The sequence below is a fragment of the Lampetra fluviatilis genome, chromosome 20 (genome assembly GCF_964198595.1).
Source record: "Lampetra fluviatilis chromosome 20, kcLamFluv1.1, whole genome shotgun sequence".
Classification (NCBI taxonomy): Eukaryota; Metazoa; Chordata; class Hyperoartia; order Petromyzontiformes; family Petromyzontidae; genus Lampetra; species Lampetra fluviatilis.
The window spans coordinates 6,667,072-6,692,551 of record NC_136294.1 but is presented as its reverse complement, the minus strand read 5'-3'; the positions used below and the strand labels follow the sequence as shown (position 1 = coordinate 6,692,551).

At 41.8% G+C, this 25,480-nt stretch overlaps 1 protein-coding gene across 3 annotated transcripts in view; it reads left to right on the top strand.

The window, feature by feature from the left end:
- LOC144937913 (DNA (cytosine-5)-methyltransferase 1-like) overlaps positions 1 to 25,480 on the top strand; it is a 54,922-nt gene that overhangs the window by 19,414 nt on the left and 10,028 nt on the right. For all 3 annotated transcript variants that reach the window (XM_078865516.1, XM_078865515.1, XM_078865514.1), the window contains exons 19-30: positions 24 to 228; positions 1,795 to 1,934; positions 2,969 to 3,148; positions 7,728 to 7,943; positions 10,007 to 10,199; positions 11,363 to 11,453; positions 12,682 to 12,810; positions 13,099 to 13,381; positions 15,504 to 15,645; positions 20,601 to 20,767; positions 22,459 to 22,636; positions 25,005 to 25,197. In XM_078865516.1, coding sequence (XP_078721642.1) covers positions 24 to 228; positions 1,795 to 1,934; positions 2,969 to 3,148; positions 7,728 to 7,943; positions 10,007 to 10,199; positions 11,363 to 11,453; positions 12,682 to 12,810; positions 13,099 to 13,381; positions 15,504 to 15,645; positions 20,601 to 20,767; positions 22,459 to 22,636; positions 25,005 to 25,197 — 2,117 coding nt within the window. The remainder of the gene's footprint in view (positions 1 to 23; positions 229 to 1,794; positions 1,935 to 2,968; positions 3,149 to 7,727; positions 7,944 to 10,006; positions 10,200 to 11,362; positions 11,454 to 12,681; positions 12,811 to 13,098; positions 13,382 to 15,503; positions 15,646 to 20,600; positions 20,768 to 22,458; positions 22,637 to 25,004; positions 25,198 to 25,480) is intronic.

Here is a 25,480-nt window from a genome sequence, read left to right as displayed (position 1 = left end):
TCCCCCTACTCCCCCGTTTGAAGGATCACGTCCATGTGGGAAGAAGAGAACGGGGAGAAGTGGTTCCACCCACACTGGTTCTGCCGCGGCCCGGACACGGTGCTGGGGGAGACATCAGACCCGCTGGAGCTCTTCCTGGTGGATGAGTGCGAGGACATGTTGCTCTCGTACGTGTACGGGAAGGTGTCCGTAACGTACAAGGCCCCTTCGCCAAACTTTTTCATGGAGGTGGGTGGCAGTCATTGCGCACAGTGGCTCATTCTGTGTGCGTCAGTGGTCATATTATTGCCATTGTAGTTTAGTGCTATGCTATGGGCAGCAGAGGGCAGTGCAGAAAAATCTATTACTATGTTTGTGGGCATGTGTGTGTACCTTTCGATGTTTCTAAACCAATTTGAAATGAGATATTCATTTATTCATTCATCGCGCATAGCAAGCGAAGGACCGTTGCGTCAAACGTGTGACCTCTTGTGACAGCATTCACATAAACTGCTCTTGCTGCCATGCCAGTGTTTTCGAGTGATTTGTTGAATCCACGGATCATGGGGTGGCAACCATGGAGGCTGCACCATTCCTTTGAGGGTCGCAGTCCACTTCGAATGTCGACCGCAAACTGAAGTGGTGCAATTTGTTGGAATCTGCGCATTGAGACGGGCGACGTGTCGACAAAGTGACAGCCGTCTCCCTCGAACTAAGCTCTCGATCACTAGTAGACCGGTCGCAGATGCAATGGTGACTTTTCAAATGTGCAAAAATAAAATTAGATAATTACTTCGTAAAGTGATCAGTATATTTTTGCGGTTACTACTAAATAATGCTCTATGTGGATACCACTGCTCATGCTGTACAATATACACTTTAACTTACAAAGCTACTGTTACCACTGGGTGGTGCTAAAACCTCCAGGTATGAAGAATTATTGAAACTATGTTCTTATTTTAAGTGAAGTCCATAAGTTAGGTAATATTACCATGGATGCATTTACATTAATAATTTGGAAAATAATTATACCCAATTATAATCAAAATTGTCCTTATTCAATTTTGACTTAACTTTCATTTTAAGTCATTCTACATTAACGTTAGCTGCCCCACCCATCTCTAAACCTTTATAAACAGCTTGCCCTCAGAGGCTAACCTCCCTGTTTCTGATGACGACCGCTTGTATTGCAATCTCAACGTCGTGATATTGTTATTAACTTTATTTTTATTATTTTATTGTTATTTGTTCTATCTACGTGACTTTACCGAAAGCACCATAGAATATTCTTCCGTTGAACCATAGAATATGTTCTTATTCATATGCAGCTTCCCGTTTTCGAAATGAAAATGTTCTACTCAACCGATAACTGACATTGTACTGTAAACATGCATTGTATTCATAGTATGCTTTCTGATTAGAGCTGTCTGTGGAATTTGTCACATGTACCTTATTTATACTTCTTTTTCATTTGCTCTCTCCTAAGTACGTTTATTCATTAAAAAATAATATTTTTTTTTCCTGGTCATGAGCAGGACAAGTTTGTTTGGTATAAATTACCAAAATAAAGAGTACTTATATTAACTAAAAAGCAAATCGTAAATTGTTAATGATAATAGGGAAATGTATGGGAAATTAAATGTCCCTTATGCCCATGCTAAATCTTGAAGGCCATCGACTGTGTAGCAAATCTGGGACCTGGCAGAGGGTTGTGGTGGCATCGGCGACTTTTGCCATCATGACATCTCGGTCTTATCCCAGGCTAGGAGGGTGTCCTGTTTCAGTGACATGGACGTAACTTTGCTTGCTGTGCAGGGTGGCATGGAAACAGAAGAAGAAAAGACCAGCAAAGACGACGAAGAGAAATCTTTCTTCTACCAGCTGTGGTACGACCCGGAGTACGCGAGATTCGAGAGCCCTCCCGAAGTGACGCCTGCTGAGGAAAACAAATTCAAGTGAGGATCTTGCAAGCATCCACATGTACACAGTGTAGATTTAATTTGTGACATCTATGCGCGACGTATAATTAACAGAAAACTAAATGAAACACCAGCATGAACTCTCGCAACCAACATAACTGTCGCGATGTTAATCGATTCGTCAATCAAAACTGTTTCCTATGATCGTGATACCTTCATAGTATTGTGCGTGTGAGAGTTCAATCATTTGAACCTTGCAAATTTGTACACCCTTGTTTCTTTAAGCAAGTCGTTGGAACGATCACGAAAATACGTGAAAAGTAAAAGACAAAACAAGATTTTGATTTGAATTGTGACATTTCATCCAGTCGCATATAGAAGCGGGGTTGAATCATTTCATGCATACTTTGTGGTGGTGATTACACATTGAATAGGACAGAATGAAAGCGTGGACACCTAAGGGAATAGGGACACCTGCATCTCAGACGATTTGTAAGCTTAATGCGTACGCTAACAGGGTGGCATGTAGCCCCCGAATTCCATCGGCTGGCTTTTAATTGGTATTATCAAGGGTTGGTATTGTCTTTCGGTTTATATATTTTCCATCTTTGTTGTACGTGTGTATAATGTGGCTTTATCATTGCTTGCCCTTGCTTAATAATCCTAGCTGCTACCTTCAATTGGACCATTTGCTGCTGTGTCAAGCCCTCAACTTCACGTTGTGTTATTTTAATAATAGAATCATTCGGAGACAAGTACGTGTGTGTGTGTGTGGGTGGTTCTTGTAATGTTGTCAAGCTGTATATTACATTTTGTGCCACATTATATGATCCGTGAAAGAAATGCATTTATTAACGAGGGCTGAAGAAATGTAACTTAACAGACTTTTTGAAGGCAGCTTCGCAATTCAGACGGTGATCATAAGTTGACATCGTGAATTAATGCCGTACCGTGTCACTACTTGATATTTGATGGCCCTGCGTTCTACGTCTGAGTGGTAGGAAGTCTCTGCCTCCCACCCTGGCACTGACCAACTCCGTTTTTGTTGTGTTTGTTTGGCCCATGTGTAGGTTTTGCGCTAGCTGCGTGCGGCTGTCGGAGCTGAACCAACGGGAGACGCCGTGCGTGGAGACTCGATTGGATGACCCGGAGGATGACGCGATCGTGACGTACATGCTTGCGCTCAAGGACGGTGTCGATTACCGAGTCGGGGATGGGGTCTACCTCATGCCTGACGCCTTCAACTTCAGGTAGCCACGCGACGCTGCCTTTGCCACCATTCAAAAGGAACTGTCTTTTTATTTTTCTCCCACTTTTTTATCTTTGCTCTTGCAAGTGCTGTTCCTCTGTTACCTTTCTCACGAACTTCGCTCATTGATTATTCCGACTACGTTGAAGACACTTGTCGACCAGGCACGGTGACGAGACGTTAACTACTTTGCCTGGTAGACAGGAAGTTGTGGGTTCGATCTGACTCTGCCGCCTGTATATTTAGAATTCGCATGTTCTCCCTGTGGTTGCGTGGATTTTTCTCCAGGTCCTCCGGTTTTTCCCTCCACATTTTGAAACGTGCGTTTGCAGTATTTGGCTGTGCTAAATTTGCACATGATAAGCCACTTCGTTGAACTATCATTTGTGGCCAGGTTGCTTCTGAAAAAGAGCTATATCGCTGTGGGCCTTCCCTAGTAAAATAAAACGTAGTTTTACTTTTTACTGTTTAGCCTCATCTATATACTGTGTTCAACCGCTATACTTTAGATCAAAACACGCACCAATGCTTCTTTCCTCACAGTACTCAATTTTGGAATGTCTTCACATTGTTTCTGTTCCCAGGCTCTTATGACCTGGCTCATTTAAGGAAACATTAACTGTGTTATCTGTTGTACTTCCAAAAGTGTTGGTTTTTTTTGCTTGCAACTTGGTATTTTGGGACTTGGGCTGAGCAACCACTTTGTGAAGAAAGTGTGGATAAACTGGCCTTGTTTTAGGTCCCCTGATGTGTTCACCACGTTGTTGAGTTGTATTGTTTAGTTACGACCTTCCGCTTGGGTGGTTGTGCATCCATTATAGCTCACCGCTTGCAGATTCGAGTTAAAATTCCGAGTAAGGTTGACTTGGCCATTCTTTCCTCTGGGGTTGATAAAAATTATTTCCACTCGGTGGCACGTCCTCTTTTGGTTTCTTATGCATTACTGCACCTTGCTACAGGAATATCAAATTTTCACCAATGGCTCAGGGTTGTAAACAAGGGGGGAATGCCTTCCCATAGTTGATTCCATACAAAATTACTTGAATTAATCTTAGTCTTATTTTCTGGTGTTTTCTGTTATTTATATTGCAATGAGTTATTATGGCCTATATATTTTTTAAAGATATGACTACCAGCCCACTGTATATTTGATGTTCGCCTCCCCCTCCCTCCGACATGACCCGTTCCGACGGACAACGCACATCCAAGGGACGTGTGTTGCTCTGCAACGGAAAATAAGAGATAGCTGGCAAGTTCATACTTTGCTTACAATCCTGTACTCGGAGCAGTAAAAATTATTAGCTTTTTATATAATAAAATTCAAGATAATATGTAGTGAGTTATTTTATAATGCTCTTTGATTTAAAGAATATTCTCACGAGATCATTAATTCTACTCTTAGGTTTTTTCGGTAAAGTCACGTAGGTAAAAATTAATAAATAATAAAAGAATACCTACGTGACTTTACCGAAAAAACCTAAGAGTATGAATCCTTGCAGTCACGAAAACTTCAAATATAGAATTAATTATATTATTAGCACAAATTGAAAAGTTGGAGCATTATTAAATGAACCATGTCAGTATTCTGTATTCGTTGCCCCCACCTCTTCGGTGTTGATATCTGTGATTTGTCTTTCGAACGTCTTTCACCGTTTCAATACAATGTTTATTTGTTACAGAAAATCCCATAAAGCCAATTGCCCAGCTATTTTCGGTGGCAACAGCCCATAGCCGCTAACAACAGAGTTATTTTTTGGGTACAGAGGAGCTGAGCTAGCAGCCAACCAGAAAACTCGAGCCATAGATAATTTTTTTTCAAGTAGTATGATGATAGTTTGATAGCGTATCAAACACATTTGCGTGGGAAACGTGGCTGGGGTGAAGGGTAGGACCGGGGGCGGGAGGAGGCATCAATGGCGTCTGCATGACGCACGAACCCTGCTCAACACTGTGAGATGCGAGTGACGTCATCATGCACCAGGGATATGGCCAGGGAGCCAGGAATTCCACCAGCAGAACGTTTTCGGAATATAATATATATTTTAAAAAATATATATAGTACATATTAAAAAAAGGCAGTCGGTAACTTTTAACCATGTTACTCCTGGTAAGATTTGATATCACAGTACAGTATTTCTTTTTACATTTCATAATTATACTGGTGTGGTTTTAGGCAAAAAATTTAGATATTAAGGTTTTTGCATTCAGTACAGTATAACCTCTTCATTCGCTAATTTTTTTTCAGCGAAATTTGATTATATTATTTGTGATTTTTACATTTGTATACTAGTTAACTTTTGCACCTTTTCCCTTGATTTGGCAATATCGCATTATGGGGAGTAGTATTGAACCTGCGCAGTACAGCAGTGGATGTTGGCCAGTGTGCTGCTTTGCAAATGCTCACGCTTTTACTCAAGTGTTTTTGCCTTGTGCTATTCTTGCCTTATTTGTGGTGGTTATTGATTTATTTCGAATCATGGGTTCTCTAAGTGTCAAGTGAAATGGAGGAAGGGAGAGTAGGAGCAAAAGGCAGAGCAATGTAATGAGTTTATCTCGAAAAGTTACGTTTTTTGATAGACTTTCTCGTGGTGATAGTGCGTCAGCTGTTGGCTGCCATTACATGGTAGACGAGTCAACAATCCGATTATATAAATAACTCTCGAAGGCAATTGGGGAGAGTGTGGCGTCAAGTGCATCGATGACCGCCAAATTAGAATCGTCATTCCCCCATAATCCAAAGTAAATAAAACTTGCACATTTACAGAATAAATAATTGATGGGTTTTTTTTCCATTGTGTTATCTATTTGTATTACTCTACAATTTAACTAAATATAAGGATGTTATTTACGTGTATAGTACATAATTAATGTTATCAAACATTGTCACTTTCCCCCTTATCCATCAAACATGGGGAACTTAACATAGAATCTGCTTTTGTAAATACTTTATGTCGATTTCCAAGAACAGAATCTTAGCGGATGTCGAGCCCCTTACCGTATTTCATGAAGTATATTTTGGCCAAAAATTTGCACGGTATTTTGTGGGCTGTTTTTATACTTGTTTAAACTAAAATAAAACATTTGAGGACCAACCTCTTTAGTCACAATGGTACCTAATTCATTGTTGCACCATGAACTTTAATAGGTTTGTGAATATGCAAACATGGCTAATCGTGTTGGCCATGCATGTTAATTCTCGTTCACTTATTGTTCAGTCACGGTTTGTGCATTAATGCACGCAGTTTATTCGAACTGCAAGTGCTTCAGCATGCTGCAAAATGGTTCTTGTTAAAAAAAATATAGATGTGTGCCAGTGTTTCCTCATTTATATTCGTGGATTTTCTGAAATGCAATCGAGAATGGATTTATCAGTTCCCTGAAATTCAATGGAAAACAGCTCTCAATGTAAACAACTTCCATTTACCGCTCTGGCATAATTATAAACATCTCCACAGCTATAAATCAATGCTTATTTTTTAAAAAGGTATGCGTGCATTATGTGTACAGCACTAATGCAATATAAAGCTTGCAAAGCATTGCGAAGCCCATTAAGCATTCCTGTCAGATGGTCAGATTGTGTTTTTTTTTTAAAGCTTGTCCAGAAGAATGCATGTTAAGAGTTTTGGACAGTGACATTTTCAATCAAACACCAGTGAAGGTAGTTGCGGAATAAAACTGGCATAAGGCAAATATGTGCAAGCCATTTTTAAATGTAATAAAATTATCACATAAAATATTGTAGTTTTTCACAGCACGTTATCCTTGTGGATAGCGTACTCTGCAAGTGGTGTAAAAAAAGTAAAGAATTTAGAAACCTCGTAACACCTGCACCCAGTAATTCTGCATAACATTATCAATGCTGGGTGTTGTGGCACATTGCCTATAATCCAACTCTTAGCATGCAAAGGTTCGTAGATCATATTGACATTTGTGACAACTCCCAAGCACGTGGGTTTGTAGCTCATCTGTGCTAACTTTTAAGTGTTATCACCTAATTTTCTCAAGGTATTCTCACATGCAAACCTCATTTAAAAAGGAATTGTCCCAACAATCTAGTTTATGACCCCTCTTTAATGGTGTCTTGACACTCGGCGAGTCTTTTCAAGAGTTTAATAACGTTATTAATGTGTGCCTTTTTAGGGTGTATTAAATTAACCTCTAATATAATTACCATTGTGCGTCAATATGGTCCAAGTTATATATAGATATAAAATAATATATCATAAAATAGTCTTTGTGTGCCCTCACATGGCATGCATTTTGGGATAAGCTGGTCTTGCATTGATTGGTTCCTCTTCCTATGAACTTCATTGATTCTTCCACCCACACTGTTTCGTCCCATCCATTCAGTGTTCAGCCACCACGCTGCAGTTAACACTCCTTTTTCAGCTTCTTTCTTCCCACTGCTCAACTATGCAATTGCTTCCGATGGTCTCCTAGTTCTTATAACCTTTCTCAGCTCAAACATAATAACTCTTATACCTTCAATAGCGCTGTTTATTTTTGGCCGCATGGCATTTTGGGCTTTGAGGGCCTGTCCTCAACAACTGTGATGATAAAAAAGATCCATTTGTTTGCAGCGTAAAGCCAGCATCGCCGGTGAAGCGCGCTCCACGGAAGGAGGACATTGATGAGGATGTACACCCAGAGTATTACCGCAAGTCGTCGGACTACATCAAGGGCAGCAACCTGGATGCTCCCGAGCCTTACCGTGTGGGCCGCATCTCGCAGATCTTCTGCAACAAACGCAACAACCGCGAGACGGACATCAAGTTTAAAATCAACAAATTTTACAGGTGAATTTGTGCTTTCTGATGTCTTCCAAACCTTCAAACATTTTGTCAACTCTACTGCTTGGCCCTCGGCATTGTTGTTTAAGGGCACAGCAGCAACCTGTGTTGTAGGCACGGTTGGAAGTCAATATATAGTTTTGGAGTAGACTAAAAACACGCCTACCATGTCATTTATAGTTGATTTTTAGGTTTGCAAATTCAGAGGAGTAATAACTGTGGAGTATTTCAAGCTGTGCTGGCAAACAACTAAAAATGTATTCTAGATTTGAAGTTGAAAATGTAGTCTCTTATATTCATCAGCTTGACAGCTGTAATTGTGTTAACCAGTTGCTTAAATGTCACAAGTGTTTGCCTGGGGCTTTGTGAGTCTATCATACATTGGCAGTAATATATTGGGGTTATATTCTCAGCCAGCAAATCTTACCGACTTTGCGAGTAAACTTCATAAATGTATAAAATCACTGAGCTAAGTTTTTATGCCATTGATTATAATGTGGATTGCTTACATCTCATTTTTGTCAACATACATCCAAGTGTAGTCTCAGATTCCCAATGGTGCACGATCATGTCCGTGCCTGAAAATATTCCATTTCCACTAGCGTAGAAATCATTACCACAGTATGAAAGCTATTGTTACCGCCCAGTGGCGTGAGTTTGCAGGAAAACACAGCTGTTTTGTAGCAGTAGGACCACTTAAGAGTCAGTTAAAAATTAAAAATGCCCTGACGTCTTCACTCGGAAAGTGAAACAGAGCTTGCTTGACGTTAATGGGGTTCTAAGTGGCAAGTTGGCGGTGCGGATGTTGCTTCGGAGTCTGTAAGAATAAAAAAGAGGTGGGGTTTTTTTTCCAGCAAGAAAATTATACCAAAAAAATTCTGATGTCTTGTGAATTGAGCCGAAAAAGTTGTCTAAATATTTACAAACCACAATCTTGACCATTACAAATATCACATTATAGATTTTCATGCTTCAGTCCATGAGTTTAAGTCGTGAAAATTTAATATTTCGCCTGTAACTATTACAGAGCAAACGTAAAAGGTTTCAATCTTGATTTGAAGTTTCCTTGTGCCCCTTTAATAGGGATGGGGTTATTATTTAACAAATAATTGCCCACAGAAATTTAATTAATTTCAGACCTTTTTACAAGCTATATGAGAATGCCCTGAGTGTTCTCAGGTGTCATTGTGTTTGAGTGCGTTTCATTACAGTTATTTTTCTGGGTTTCATCTAACCTTATATATCATTTGTATCTCTGGTCAAGTATATAACGAAACAATTGTATTTGATGTTGTACACTATGTTCAAATTGCGTTGGATTTATGGAAAAGAGTTTGTCAGTGGGCAGGTCACACCTTCGATTGGCACATTTGGCCACGTATGATGTGACAACGTTGGACATGCATACATACGTCACGTGTGGTGGGGTAAAGTGTGGATACTCCCACATCTTCCAAGATGTCTGGCCAGTGTGCAGGCCAAATACCCCCTAGAGGGACTCTCTAGTGCTCCCACTAGTGGAAGCTCTGGGGACAGCAGTGGTATGAGTAAGCAATTGCAAGTCTACATATTGGTCAAATTATACTGGTAGGAACCTCCTGGTTACACCAGCCCACAGGGGATTATTGTGTCCGGCCGTCGTGCATCCAAAAATGGGAGGGATGACAAGGGTGGGGAGGGGCTGGGTGGGGAGGGTATGGAGGGTGGGGCTGGGTGGGGGGTGGGGCTGGGTAGGGAGGGGCTGGTCACCCCGTGGTGCCCTTATAAAACTCAACGTTTAACCTACTCACGCCGGCTTGTGCCCGCCTTCACAGTCGGCCATATTTGCGGAATACACCACGCCGCCGTTGACCCTGGCCATTGACCGAGCAACCCAACGTTCCAACCAGCTCCCTCCGCAGGATTGTGTTATTATATTGCTTCCATGAAAACCAAATTTTATTCACTTACATGTTCTAAAAAAGCAATACAACATAATGTAACGGCACAGTACTAAACTGGCTCTGTCGGGCACGTGGCGTTTCTGCATTATAAGTGCGTGCGTGCATGCATGTGTGTGCTCACCACAGGCCAGAGAACACGCACAAGGGCATGAGCGCAGCATTCCATGGTGACGTGAACCTGCTGTACTGGAGCGACGAGGAGACTGTCGTGGAGCTCCGCAACGTGCAGGGAAAATGCCGCGTGGAGTACGGAGAGGACCTGCCCGAGTCTGTAGCCGAGTACTCGCAGGGAGGGCCCGACCGCTTCTACTTCCTTGAGGTGATGCAACCAAAACTCCATGCTGCCCCCCTCCCACACCCCCACAGCTCCCAGCTGTGGACTTACGACCACGCATTGGGGATGTGCTTCGGTGTTCGACCAGACTAGGGCTAAATTCACCTTTTTATAAAAAAATCTGCTTCTTTCCAATGGCTGATGTAGATGCAGAGCAACAACTACAATTTCACGTTCAGGTGGCCAAGCCAGATAGCCACATCAGGAGCAGCAGAGTGTATCGCTGTGATGGCTCCTTCGTATTTGTAAATCGGACATTATATGTTGCATGGTCTGGTCTGGATGACCACAGTCGCACACTGGAGAGTTTTCAATTTTCCATTTGTGCATCGAGTATCTGCGTCTGCTATGGTTTGTGTGGATGCGGTTTAAGGTGGTGGTGGGTTTGGATCATACAGATTGAACTGTCTTGAGTAAAACATATCGAATTGGTACAGCAACTAGGTTCCTAGTTGCTACCTGTGGACATTAAGAGAATCTTATCTCACGTGGGTTTTCTCTGGGCAACTATAGTTTTCTCCTCCCACACAAACCCCCGACCCCCACTCAGAATTAGCCGGTAGATTGCAGTTTGTCATGCACCATCGTAGACCCTGATTTCCCCACCCAAGTGAATTACACTAGCATTAAACAATTGTGTAAGCCACTGTCATACATTTTAACACGTAGGCTTTCCTGACATGTTATCCAAAAGAGTTTTTTTGGGTTAGATCGCGTAAATATAAATGTATCGTTAAACCTGCCACCACCCGACACAGCCAATTAGTAAAGTTGGGCACATAAATAAAACATTCCAATTCGTTACTAGTACAGCACACCGGTGTATTGGAGAGTAAACCCACAACATTTACATTTCAGTATGATGTTTGACCAGTAATTACAACTAGCATCATCAGACAACATCCAGATTTGTGGAGCAATGTCATACATTTGCCATACATTTTTACATTGTTAAAGGTTACTTATGTTCTTGGCAAATGGGTCACTGTTCGTTATTTTTTGTTCATTCATATAAAACACGAGTCTTTTATGAGCAAAAATCACTGGTTACTGTGTTTAATTGTATTCCTCTTTGTAAGCCTGCTCCATTGAACGCATTTTTGTGAATCATTTTGGATGGCCTGCTGTGACCTGCCTCACCGTTGCAGGCATACAATGCCAAGACAAAGAGCTTTGAGGATGTTCCTTACAATGCACGCAGTGCAGGCTGCAGAGGGAAGGGCAAAGGCAAAGGAAAAGGTGAGATATCACATTGAATATTTATTCACACCCAAAATATACCAACGTTCCTTTTGGTTCTGTATCTTGCATGGATTTTTTTTTACTTATGCATGTACATCCTGACCTTTTAGTAAAATAATAAGGTTTACTGTAGTTATGGCACTGCCCCAAATTGTACATGCATTAGCAGCATTTCTTTTTTAAAAAGTTTATTCACCCCCCAATATAAATTCCTCTTCAAAGAATACATTCATAGGCTCATTGCTTTTGAGGGTGGCTGAAGAGCCAAAGCAGTTGGCGCACTCCCCTCTGTCGGTTTGCGTGCATTGTTGGCGGTTTGATTCCCATGGCCACCTGATAATGTTCATATCAAAGTGGATGTGAATGATTCCATCACGTAATCATTTGGAAGAGTAACCCGTTGTGTGCTGCTGCCATGAGCCCATGTTTCGACATTACTCTTGAGTTGAAAAAATAACAATGTCAGTGCTTGCTCAGCATATAATCTTCAGTTCTCCCCTACATAAGGGGTCTTTGATCTCACTTTGATAAAGTACATTTAGAAAATAGTTAAATAATTGTTTGTGCTTTCGCAATTGCTACATGCCATTTTGCACCTGTGGGACAATAATCTTGACATTGGAAGGAAGACATTTGTTGTCAATTGTAGTTGTTTTTAGAATTTTTAAGTGCTTACCTTTGGGCTTACAGCAAGATAAAAGAAAAGTAATGTTTTATTTTATCATTCCGCCACCCCCTCCTCCCCCGCCCCAATATTGTCTTATAATTGTGCTATCGGCGCCATGTCATGTGATACGGTATAATTTTGAATCGCTTGAAGAGATCATTACATGAGAGTGGATATAACAAAGCTACCTCAGATTCCTTCAAGTGACCTGTGGCCCACACATAGTAGAGAGCAGCACATCTAATTTGCTCTGCCTAAGAGAATACGGTTTGTCACATGACAGCATGACAGTCAAAGATATATATTTAAATCTAAGAACTGGAATTCAACCAAATTAACTGCAAAACTACATTTAATGTAATGGATTTATTAGTCGTTCATTGGTGACCGAGCTGAGACCATCAACTCATACTTCCGGGGACACGGTTTGATCATAAGCAGCTTCCTGGATTCAAACCCAGAACCTCAGCGGTGCCAGTTGAGAACTATGGCTTCTGAGACACCCGGTCTCTTCAGTGAGTGGTTCGTAACACATCTCCATTGTCGTTTCACGTCCAGGCAAAGGCAAGGGGAAGGTGAGTGTAGAGCACTCGGTGGAAAAGGAGCCGGAGGAGAAGGTGAGGAAGCTTCGGGGTCTTGACGTCTTCTCGGGCTGTGGTGGCCTCTCGGAGGGCTTCCACCAAGCAGGTACACAACATCTTTCAGCTGCATTTAGACCATCCATAAATCCACAGTGTACCGTAATTATAGGGAAGGGCAGATATTGAGAGTACCTCCACGCAGAGGGAAAGTATATAAGGGAAAAGTTCCATCATCATTGACTTCCATGATCTATCCACAGCTGGATGAAGGCCTCCATGCAGTTTTTTTCATGGGGTTGTTTGACCATGTGTCGCCACAAGTTGGTGAACGGGAAGCAAGGGCCAGGGCCAGTTGTAATATAACTCACCAATGTGTCTGCAATATCTTCTGTAGGCATCACAGAGACTAAGTGGGCCATCGAGATGTGGGAGCCAGCCGCGCAGGCCTTCCGTCTCAACAACCCGGGCAGCACGGTTTTCACGGAGGACTGCAACATTCTGCTAAAGCTGGTCATGTCAGGAGAGAAAACCAACGGGCTAGGCCAGCGGCTGCCGCAGAAGGGCGACGTTGAGCTCCTGTGTGGCGGGCCGCCCTGCCAGGGCTTCAGTGGCATGAACCGATTCAACTCTCGCACGTACTCCATGTTCAAGAACTCGCTCGTCGTTTCCTATCTCAGGTGAACGCACAGATGGGGGGAGCAGGGCATTGGCTCTAAGCACGTCTGCGGGTTTTTGCATGTGAATATCAGCTTCATGGTTAAATGTTGGCTTTTTGGATGGGAGCCATGTCTTGGCAATTGTATTTTTCAACTTTGCATGCCCTGCATATGTAATGCTCTACTTGTGTGTCTGTGTGCCATGGAATTGATTTAAAATTAATGCACCATGTAGCCATATCCCAAAATGAGTAACAAGGATGCAATAACATGGCTATACAGCGTTGTATACATATTTTTGAGAAATAGTATTCCTTTATATTACAATTTATATTTACAAAAGGCTGAATAATACTGCCTTAAAAAGGGAAAAAATGCACAAGTGGTGATATTTGGGGGAATGGCCCTTCTTCATAGCAATACTGCCAACGCAGCATTACTGAATTTTTTTTTCATTTGGACTAATAGTGTGGTTTAATAATTAAATGCAGCCATTCGTTTAATTACTTTATCATATAAATGGGTTGCATGCTGTGCAAAGTTCTGGGACTTAAGTAGTGTAACCTTGCTGTTAACGGCGTAATTTCACAGCCTGCTTGATTGTAGCACGAATTCAGTCACAGTTTTTGTGCTGGTGGAATTAAATAGGTTGAAGGTGTGTGAGAATACATGGAGTGTGTTTAAATTTTTAAAATACTCATTACAATTTCAAGGTTTTTCTTGACATAGAAAAAAATATTTGAAGAAAAAAAAATTGGCAGGTTTTCCAGGTCACGGATATAATTGCTTCTTGGTTGTCTAGTTGGACCATGAACATGTGTGGTCAGTGGATTTAAACATATGCCTCGTACAGTAGCCTGCCAGGCTTTCTTAACGATATCAAACAAAACATTCCACTGGAAAAACAAGTTGATATTTCCAAACTGCTATTTTGAGCACAAGAAGTAATGTAAGCATTCACAGATGATGGCATTCAAGAGGTATGTCTGCTTTGTAGGTTACAGTTAATTGTTTTTTGCATCCATGTTATATGTTGCATGTTACCATTAATCATTCAGCATAAAAATATATTTTTGAAATCTGGCTAAGCAATGTTATACCCTACGAAGATTTACTTCTCCTCTCCTGGACGCATTGAACTCAGGGCTGGTCACTTGAGTGCAGGCTGTAATTTATGGAGTGTTGGTTCACTTCACTCGTAGTTTATTTAAAGCGATGAAATGTTTGGATGTGTAAATGTAAGATTTCTGTTGAATACAAATTGGCGACTACCATATGAAAAACTATTTAGGGAAATGTTTCGAGTTGAAATAAGGCACACGCTGGGCTAAACACTGTTTTGCTAAACACAGTTTTATAACATCCTAGCATTTAAATAACATTGATATATGAATAAAAGTGGCTTTTGGTGAGATTACACATGGCAATGTAATTTTATCCATTTCACTTGTGGTATAGGTGTTGAAATGTTGAACATCAGGGGGGGGTCCAGTGCTGACATTTCTTTCTCGGAGTGAATTTCAGTTGGCGCCGGTGTGCACCTCCATGGCATTAAACATACTACAGAAGCTCGCTGCCAGCAGGTGCATCATCGAGCCGAGTTTCAAATATAAAAATTGCCTTACTTTGGAACTTTCCCACAATTTATGATTCTGAGAAATTTATAGCAACGCGAGGAGGTGTTATTTATTTAAACACTGCAGTGTACAGGAGGTCTTGTTGAAGCATTCATGGGAAACACACAGCCTTGAACATATATACAAAGACCTTTAGCCGTAAAGGCCATTGGTGCAAGTTATTTTATTGCACGTACATCAAGTTGGTCAAGGTCAACTGCATAAAATGACCCACCTGGTGTGGTATGTGGATATCTGTTTCAGAGGGTAGACTAAGGAAGCGGGGGGGTGTTGCTAGCCACACCACACCTACCATCCCCTCGCATGTCTGGTGCCATTATTAATGAATATGTGCTTGCGAAACGAGCACACGTACATACACTCATAGATTCACACGTACAAGGTTTTGGACATTGAGCAATTCCCAGTAGCACTAGCAGTTATCTTGCTGTGTTTCGTTACGAATCCATCCAGAGCCTGCAGCTGTCTTAATCTGCGCTAACGCTGCCCTCCGTGTGCGTCCGCAGCTACTGCGACTACTACCGTCCTCGTTTCTTCCTGCTGGAGAATGTGCGCAACTTTGTGTCCTTCAAGCGCTCCATGGTGCTGAAACTCACGCTGCGCTGCCTTGTGCGCATGGGATATCAGTGCACGTTTGGCGTCATGCAGGTTTGTCTGCCTGCCACACTCCCTTGCCAGCAGCCTCTGCTGTCTTTATAAGAACCAGCACTCCACGTTTATCATTACACATTGCCTGAGTGTCGATATTTTATTTATTTATTTACCCCTTTTGCTCCACTGCCAACTCGGATCAATTTCTGAGTTTTTTCATATGTTTTTATTATACTTCAATTGGAGCCCGGTACAGAGCATAAATCGCGACGTAGGGAGGGGGTACAGAAACCACGCAGACATAAGTCCTGAACGCAGTGCACTTGAGTTGAAAGAAGGGGGGGACCTGGGCTCGCTGCCCCACCGAGTGGGGGGAGGGGGGTAGCGGGAAATGGGGGGAGAAATGGAAAAATAACAAGTAAACCCGTAAAAACAAAGTTTTTCACTATAAATCCTTTATATGCGTGGCGGCTAGAGTCCTCTCGTCCTCTGGCTTGAGATGGCTGCCACCTATGGGTCAGATGATTGTCTGCCACCATTAAGCAATTGGTAATTCAATATTTAATTTGTTTTCCCTAAACAGTGTAAAATTTTGGATTTTTTTTCACGAAAATTAATCGTCACACACAACGAGTCTGTGTGGAAAATGTCAGCTCGATTGGATCACGGGAAGTGGGTTAAAACACGAGCGAAAGATTTGCACGGTCCTAAGCAAGCAAACTTAATATAAAGGATTTAAAAATATATTCGCCTGTGGAGGACGCGGGGATCGATCCCGCGACCTTTGGCATGGGAAGCGAGGGCGCTACCAACTGCGCTACTCCGCCACGGCCTGTGGAGGGGTTACGCTCTGGGCTCTTACACTCTGACGTTCAGCCAAAGCCATGAATAAGTTCTATTTGAATATATGTAAAATAATTTTTTTTTGCCTAAAAGTGTAAAATTTTGGGAATTTTTTTTCACGAACAATAATTGTCTGGCACAACGAGTCTTGTGTGGAAAATGTCAGCTCGATTGGATCACGGGAAGTGGGTTAAAAAACGACCGAAAGATTTGCACGGTCGCAAGCAAGCACGCAAGCAAGCGAACTTAATATAAAGGATTTAAAAAGGAAGGACAATCTTGATTTGTTGCTTTCGTGACTGCAGGAATCTATACTCTTTGGTTGTTTCGGTAAAGTCATGTAGGTATAAAATAAAATAAATCACGACGTTTCGGGCGCAACACAAGCGTCCGTCATCAGGTAGGATGACGGACACTTGTGTTTTATTCATATATCAATGTTATTTCATCAGGTGGGATGTCGGACGCTTGTGTTGCGCCCGAAACGTCGTGATTTATTTTATTTGATACCTACGTGATTTTACCGAAAGAACCAAAAGCGTAAGGAAGGACACTTAGGAAGGAATAACTTACATGCGCTTGGTGAACGTATCCAACCTATTATAGTCTCATAAAGCGGTGATCTGCTCCCGTCCATCCCCAGGGTAATATCTGAGTTTTTAGATAAGTCTGACGTTTTACAAGAGTCATTGAAACGATGGGTTTATATTTTTATCAGGTGGTGTGAGACGAACGTGGCGAGCCATTGGTCCATGTGCACCATGGCCAACATGTGTTCCCTTAATATTTTATCTTTGTGGCATCGTTAAAAAAAGTTGCCTCTGCATACTCATTCCATCTGTGCCAATGTGCCATTTTTCTGAAAAAATATAGAATACGTGAATACACGCCACATCTTTTTTGTTATACTCTTTTGAGTTCGAGGATGGGAAGGTTTTAGACCCTCCGGACCAAAGGTGTTCATTATTTTCACATTTACCGATAAAATATTTCTCATTAATAAACAGAATAATGTATTATCCTATTTAAAACTGAATAAGATTGACGGACATTCAAAGATGTGTCTTTGTTATGATATTTATAAGCTGTGTTTGTTGAAGCTGGTAATGTGAATATAGTGAAGTGAAATGAGGAAAACTAATGGCATCAAAGCAAAATCTGGCTGACACGCAGCATTTGAGCTGTCAAATGAGCATACAAACTCAGCATATTATTCCCTTGGAGACTTTTTGAAACAAGTATTTTGTTCCCCACTTTTCTGAGCCTCATGGACTTATATTGTCCCAATTTCGTTTTCTGTCAAGGTAAAAATTTCCCCGTTCGACTTAATTAGAATGAAATTACCTTGTGCAATGGATACAAATTCCAATGTATTTGAATAACATGGCTGTATCCAACTAAAATTAAGCAACTTCATAGCATGTGAAGCTTCGCGTGATGTGAAACATCTTGAAGAGGAAATACATGGTTTATTTGCACGTCTTAAAAAGCTAACCCTGTGTTAAAATTACAAACTGCTGATTAACGTAATTTGTTACTAATACGGTAATATGCACAGGTCAAGTTTGCGGAGCATTTTTCTAAAACACATTTACATTTTACACAGTTTTACATTTTCTCGTACCGATGTTAAGAAGGAATTACCTGTAATCAATGTGAGAAGAACATTTTTACTTTACGAATTAATGACACATAACTGCAATTGCCTTTATCTCGGCTCTATTTGTGGAATGCTTTTACCGATTCCTTCACTCATATGCAGCAGCAGCATCCACTAAGTAATGGTTTGCATGTGCTTTTGCACTCCGTTAGTGGTGTCGCAATTGGCAGCATCATTAAACCTGACTTACAGGTTGTAAGAATAAACGGTCATCCAGGTCATATATGGTTATAAAAGGTCTATATGAATAAAACCAATCAAGAGTGCTTTGATAATACTTGCTTCATTGCTCTACCTAAATTTATTTAGCTTTTGTCATTTTGGTCACTCTTGCAAATTATGCTCTCTTTCCTGGTCTCTTGAGGTCTTACCCAGTGAAAACAATCAACATTAAAATCCTTACATGAATCAATTTGCTTCTGAAACATTTGCCAAAACCGTTGCCTGCTTCCTTACAAATCTCCGTCATCTTGGTGTAGCTCAATTGTCGGAATTGAGTCTTGACGGAATCCTTTAAATAGATTTTCACACAAAGTAGCGATGGCGTGACAGACCGATGCATGCGTAGACTGTTTAATTTAATACCATGTTTAGAGGCTAGGAGTTCAGGTGATTAAAGAATGCTCTGAAGCTAATTTGAAAGTAGCAACACTGTACTCTTTGGTTCTTTCGGTAAAGTCACGTAGATAGAACATTTATATATCACGACGTTTTGATCGCAACACAAGCGACCGTCTTCAGGTGAGAGAGAGAGAGAAAGCTTTCTCTCTCATCTGAAGACGGTCGCTTTACCGAAAGAACCAAAGAGTATGGATTCCTGCAGTCACGAAAGCTTGAAATCAAGATCGCAACACTGTATATTTAGCAAAGACAGAATCGTTAAATTAGAGAATAGCTCCGTGCAATTATAGCTGATATGGCCATGCAGATTGTAAATTCAAAGTTAACAATGGCTCTAAATGGCACCCACTTTTATGTCACATTCCAGCCGTCCTCACAGTGTTTTTTAGCCGGCCATCAAACAAAAAGACAGTCACTGCATTGCGCACTTTCAGATGCGCTTTTGTGGCTGTATGGAACGCTCTTCCTTCAAATGTTAGGAAGCCACTGCAGCTATATACTTTTAAATTCTGATTGAAAACTCTTTTTTTTAGAACTGCTATTTGTGTTTAGTTTGTTGTCCTTCCCCTGCACATCTGATTAGCATGTTTGGCTATGTACGGTGCGAAATAAGTTCTGCATACATACATACATACATTTTCCTGTGCTCATATTTTACTTTGACCTCCAGACAGGAATGGAGAAGTAAAACAGAGGGATGCGTTCCCTCGGTTGTGGTGACATTTGTTCACTTGATGTATAACTTGTCCTTTAAAATAAAGAACCACTGTGATCGAGTCACCACTGTGATGCCTGGGAAAACCTTTATTTTTAGTTCCTTTCATATATTTCCAATAGTTGTGTAAAAAAAACTTGTGTAACGCAATATAAAGGTTATTAAAGATAACATGGTTGTGTTTGGGATCGCTGAAACTAAGTTGCAATGAAAACGAATGCCTATAAACAGGATTACAGCTGCTGTAAAAGAACAGCTCAAAGGAGTACATTTTGTTTTCCTCAGTTGTAATTATATTATTTGTAGGATTTGTACAGCCTCACAGTTACTGGGATACCGAAATTCAGGGTGTTTTTCGTTCGATGCCAACTTCACCCTCCTTATAACATGTGGTAGGAATGTGCACATGTGCGGACTCAATGTAGTGCTCGTTTCTTGTTCTCCTCTTCGCCAACCAACCCACCTCTGACCAGCGTGGTAAAGTGTGGTCAAACAACCCCTTAATGCCAGCATGGCATGGCGAGGCTTTTATCCAGCAGTAAATTGACAAAGGGCTGAAAATTATTATGGTTAAATGAGTGTGCCAGTACACAGAACACCATGTGTTAAAACCAAGTTTTGTCACTTGGAAAGTGAGGAAATTATTTTACTGGATGAATGTGTGCTAGTGTAATATTTGACTGCTGAGCCAGAGCTTTGAGGGTAGAAATCTGTCTGGGACAAAGGTCGGCAACTTGTGGCTCTGGAGCCACATGTGGATCTTTAATGACTACTTCGTGACGTTATTTATTAAGGACCGTTTCATATTCGTGTGCATTGCGGCTCTTGATTTTTTTTTTTTGCCGAATTGGAAAAATGTCTACTTGTTATTTTGGTTACCGACCCCTGGTCTGGGACAAAACAATCCACTGGTCTGTAGTTCCTGGTTCAGCAGTTCCACTGCTGGATTATTTTTTTCGCCTGAGGACGACCGCTTGTGTTGCGATCGAAACGTCGTGATATATTATTTTTTATTTTATTTTTCTACCTACGTGACTTTACCGAAAAAACCAAAGAGTGGATTCTTGCAGTCACGAAAGCTTCAAATCAAGATTGGTCTGTACAGTTGATGGGAGTGTGCCCTCCCTTTGCTGTGGATGCAGCATTAAGGCATTGCTGGTGATGTGCCCACAGGCTGGGCAGTACGGTGTGGCGCAGACGCGGCGCAGGGCGATAATCCTCGCAGCCGCCCCAGGAGAGAAGCTGCCGTTCTACCCCGCGCCCCTGCATGTGTTCGCCCCGCGCGCCTGCCAGCTCAGCGTCGTGGTCGGCGACAAGAAATACGTTAGCAACGTCACCAAGTACGCAACGCTCGCATGCAGTGGAGCATCAATTGTAGAGTAATAATAATGCCTTTTACCCAGGAAAACATCACCGAGTGTCAGCCATCTTTTCCAGAAGACTTTTTGTACAATGGGATCTTTGAACAGTTATGCTCATGAGCAGATTTGGCATGTGTTTGGGAGAAAATCGGACTGCCTGGATAAACCCATGCATAAATTAATCGATGCAGAATAATACTGCGAAGGAAAGATTGTGTAATAATTATCTTGTTAAGAACAGTTTACCGATGCTTTTTAATCCACTTTGTGCCCTTCTAACTTGGACGTTGACATGGTCCAGCAGTCGTAGTGTGTTTGCTGTTTGTTGCAGAGGTTCACAGTGGCTGCCCTGATTAATGTGGCGGGGCGTATTAACCACACAAATACTCACTTTCCGCTTCACAGTGGATGTTAAAGAGATCCCATGACGTAATTCGCAAGAGTAGGCCATTGTGCGATGTCGTGCTAGTCCAAATGTTTTTATGTACCTGCAGATAACTATTGGAATATGCATAGCAATCTTCACCCCTTACTGTGAAAACTTGGTAGGACCCTCCAGAAAAAAAGAGTCCTGAGTCTCGGGTGAGACTTTCCTGGGTAAACAAATGTAATAATAACTATGTGACCTTATATCTCCTTGCTCGCTGCACTCCAGAAACCACTGCCATCTTTCCTTGCCACATGTCAAGCTTTACTCATTGGGAGCCCAGTGGGAGACCAAGAAGCTTTGCACAGCGGTTGAACATTCAATGGGCTTCACACAGCAGTGGAAAATTAAATTTCAAGGAAAATTAATGTAGCAGGGCTGGATCAATGCTGATTTTTTTAGTGATTGTAAGCCAAAATGGTTGTGAATGTATGTTCATTATTTTTTGGGGGTAACATTTACTCAGGTACAACAAGCTTTCCTGTACCTAATGACTAGTTAAAGCACCAAACCATTATTACTTTTTGAGTCGATTTTAAAGTGCATTGATATATGTGTGAACTCGTGCTGGGAGTTTTTTTGTTTTTGCAGGAATATAATTTGAATCCCATTTTTCTTCCATGGATAATCATTGCAGAGATCGTTATTCTTTTACCCTGGAGTGCCATATTAATATCTCCATTATAGCAGTGTTAGTGTCCTGTCTTGTTCCAATTCTTGGAATCTACTGGAATCCCCTTAATTTGAATGGAGCATCCAAAATGGCCAATACTATTTGTGGTGATTCTGTAAGTGGATCCTGCAACTCCGTTTAAATAAATTAGATTTGTACACCCTAATAATTATTGGCAATTCCCAGGATCGCCACTAGATTGCATGCTTTGGCAATTCCATGTTTTGGCATTTCCTTATTTTAAAAAAATGCTAGAAATTCTACATCCAAATGATCCCTTTAGGCATTGTGTTCTGTTTCTGGAGACTAATTGCAGAAATCCCATCGTGGTTTTGTGTTGGGGATTGTGAACATTTACTACCGCTGTTGTAGACAATATTAGTCTCATTAGTTGTCATAATACGAATACTCGCTTGACACCATTAAAATTCGTATGGCGGGCAAAAAAAGCAATGGGTTCTAGGGATGCGACAAACAAATATATAGCGCTTGTGAATCCACGTCCTGCTGAGCACATGCTTATGGACACATGCTTATGGACACATGCATATGTTCTGCTGCCGAATGCAGGGTGTCCTCTGCTCCGTTCCGGACAATCACCGTACGGGACACCATGTCGGACCTTCCCGAGATTCGCAACGGAGCCTCGGCGCTTGAGATCTCCTACAACAGCGAGCCACAGTCCTGGTTCCAGCGGCAGATCCGTGGCATGCAATACCAGCCAATACTGCGCGACCACATCTGCAAGGCCAGTACCCACAGTTTGTCATTGACAAACATTGATCTTGATGTATTTACCCCCCCTTTCGATTATATTTTGGTTGTGGTATCAACGTCATGTCATGAGACTAGGAAATGGCATTTCTGAATTCAAGCTTCTAGTGGTGTACCACCTTGTATCAGAGAATAGCCCGCTAGAATGTCACATAACTACTTTTAGAATGTTATTTTATTAGGCCCCTTTATTTACACAATGTAGGCATGCTCTTTTATACCCAGCCAAGTGAGTTTCTTGTTATTATAAAGTTAAATGTTGTATTCTCAAAGCTGGAATAATCCTAATGATCGATCTCAGAACCATTTCTAAAAATGTATGTTACCCATATTCAAACTCAGGATCTCAGTCATGCTGGCCTTGTTTCTCTGACTTCTGAGCCACCTTGCTACGTTTTTGTTGACTTGCATTTTAATTCGCTTGCACACGTAAAATCCAATGTGCTGCTCAAGTGAGAGCTTTGGATTTGACAGCATATGCAGAGCAACTGTCAGTAAATCAGTCCTCAGTCTGCTGCCCTAACCTTTTCTAAAACAGGTGGCAACCCAGTGAGAGAAATGAAGGCTCTACATTGGCAATGTTATTCAAGCATAAAAACAGTTCATATATTAAGTAACATTTTTAACAATGGCTCGCCATTAGGATGGAGAGAGGCTCCTAGTTGAAGTTTGCACTGTGTAGTATGGTGCCTTGAAGACACAAGCACATTTGTAAAATGATTATGCTATAGATTGGTCTCGCAGGACGGTCTCCCTTTTTGAAGGCCAACATGACAACAAAAAAATGAAGCATGCAAAACCAAGGGTGCAAGGTACAAAGAAAATAACAAGTGCAATGGTGCAATTATATACAGCTCCGCTACGTGGTCTGGTTATTAATGTCCCTCGTGCATTTAACAAATGTTCAATTCCACAACACTAGCTAACAAAATCTGCATGGATAGTGGGATTTGACGGTGCTTTTCTATTCCCCCCCCATTGTTTTGAGCTGTCCAATGTGTTTATTGATCCGCATGCTTATGTCAGTCTGCACCATCAACCCTGTAGCCTGCACAATCTGCTTGGCGAGATACAACTGGGAACACTAGATGATGATCGAGTCCTCTCCTTCCTTACCCTCTCCAACCTTTTTGTGGAACCATATTTATAGAACATAACAGCTTGGCCAAAGCGACCTAAAAACACGCTCAACCATTGCAGTTACTGACCACACACACTTGCCTTCAGCCATTCCTTGACGAATAATTGAATGTTAACAAACACTTCAGATTACGTGATGCAGTGTGCTTGGGTTTTTTTTTGCTTTCGATTTGCTTCATTCCACCATGAACATGAAAGGGGGGTAACATGAAAGATGACATCAATGACACACCTTTATAAAGACATCGGTTTCAGAAAAAAAGTGTGCTTTCAAAATTGGTTTCATCAGTGTTAGTTAATGCTCAATAGGTTTACATTCTGCAGATGGGTGTAGCGAGCCAGTCTTTGGCTCACTCCCCCCCCCCCCCGTGGCTTTTGCTGAGCGTTGTCTGACACGGTGTGCAGCCTGTGCTGTTAGAACGCTGCATCCGCTGGGGTACGGTGATATTCAGCCCCTGGTATGTGGGTGGGCGTTGGCGGCTGAGTGCGTGTGCTGGGCCACGTGCCTGGAGCACTGTTCCCTGGAGGTCTCCCACGCACGTTGTTGAAAACCGTGCGGCGCTTTATAACAGCCAAAACAGTGGATCGGCAGCACGGGTGTGCAGGAGTGTTTAATGGGCAGTGGAGTACAGTTGTGATGTTATTTTGGGTTTTTGTTCTTGTTATCAATGGATGAACCCTCAAATTTGTTCTTAAAACACTGTACTAGGCATAGAAGGGAGAACAACACAAATTAAACCTTTGTCAATAGTGAAATCAATACGTTTTATCCATACTGAGTTGCCCTGTATTTATGTCCTCTCTAACCAACTCAGCGAAGGGCAATTGTTGTAAGGGGAATGCCTTGGCAAAAAAACTTTGCCAGTTTACTCCCAAACCCCCTGTGAGCTGGTACAGTAAAACATTATTTGTAATTCTGTTTGCACAGACCTTTATTGCTTGGGTTTTCTCTGGGTACTTGTTTCCCCCCAAATGCAATGCATTGCTAAAAAATGAATTTGACAAACATTATAACATCCGACCCTTTTGGAAGTCCTTGAGATTCAACAAAGCTTTCCTGCAGAAATAAATTGCATTATTATATATTTAATATCAACGATGGAAACGAGTGCCGCAATTAATTCGGGGGGGAAAAAAATTAGGCGAGTAAATACCTTGGTTTAAACATCGCTGACCGAAACTCCGCATTTGGTACTTTGCAGGACCTGAGCCCACTTGTGGAGGCACGCATGCGTTACATCCCGCTGGCGCCCGGCTCGGACTGGCGTGACCTGCCCAATATCGAGGTGCGACTATCCGACGGCACCACCTCCAAGATCCTGCGCTACACGCACCACGACCGCAAGAACGGCAAGGGCTCAGCGATGCTGCGCGGAGTCTGCTCCTGCTCCGAGGGTACGGCCGACGTCGAGAGGTGGCGCGTTGGTGAAATGGCCTTTACCGTTCTATTTTTGGGAGAAAAACAAACTTGTATGACTACATTAACCCCCCCCCCCCTCTGGTATTCGCACCTGATAGCCTCACAGTGATGACATCACCTTTAATCTATTTAAGACCGAAACAGGAAGACTTTTTCACAATTCTGGCTATCGCCTGATGAGGCTGGTTGTTAATCACCAGCGACACGCCGTGCTCAAATTGTAATTATTGTGGGTTTACTCTCCAACACACTGGTGTG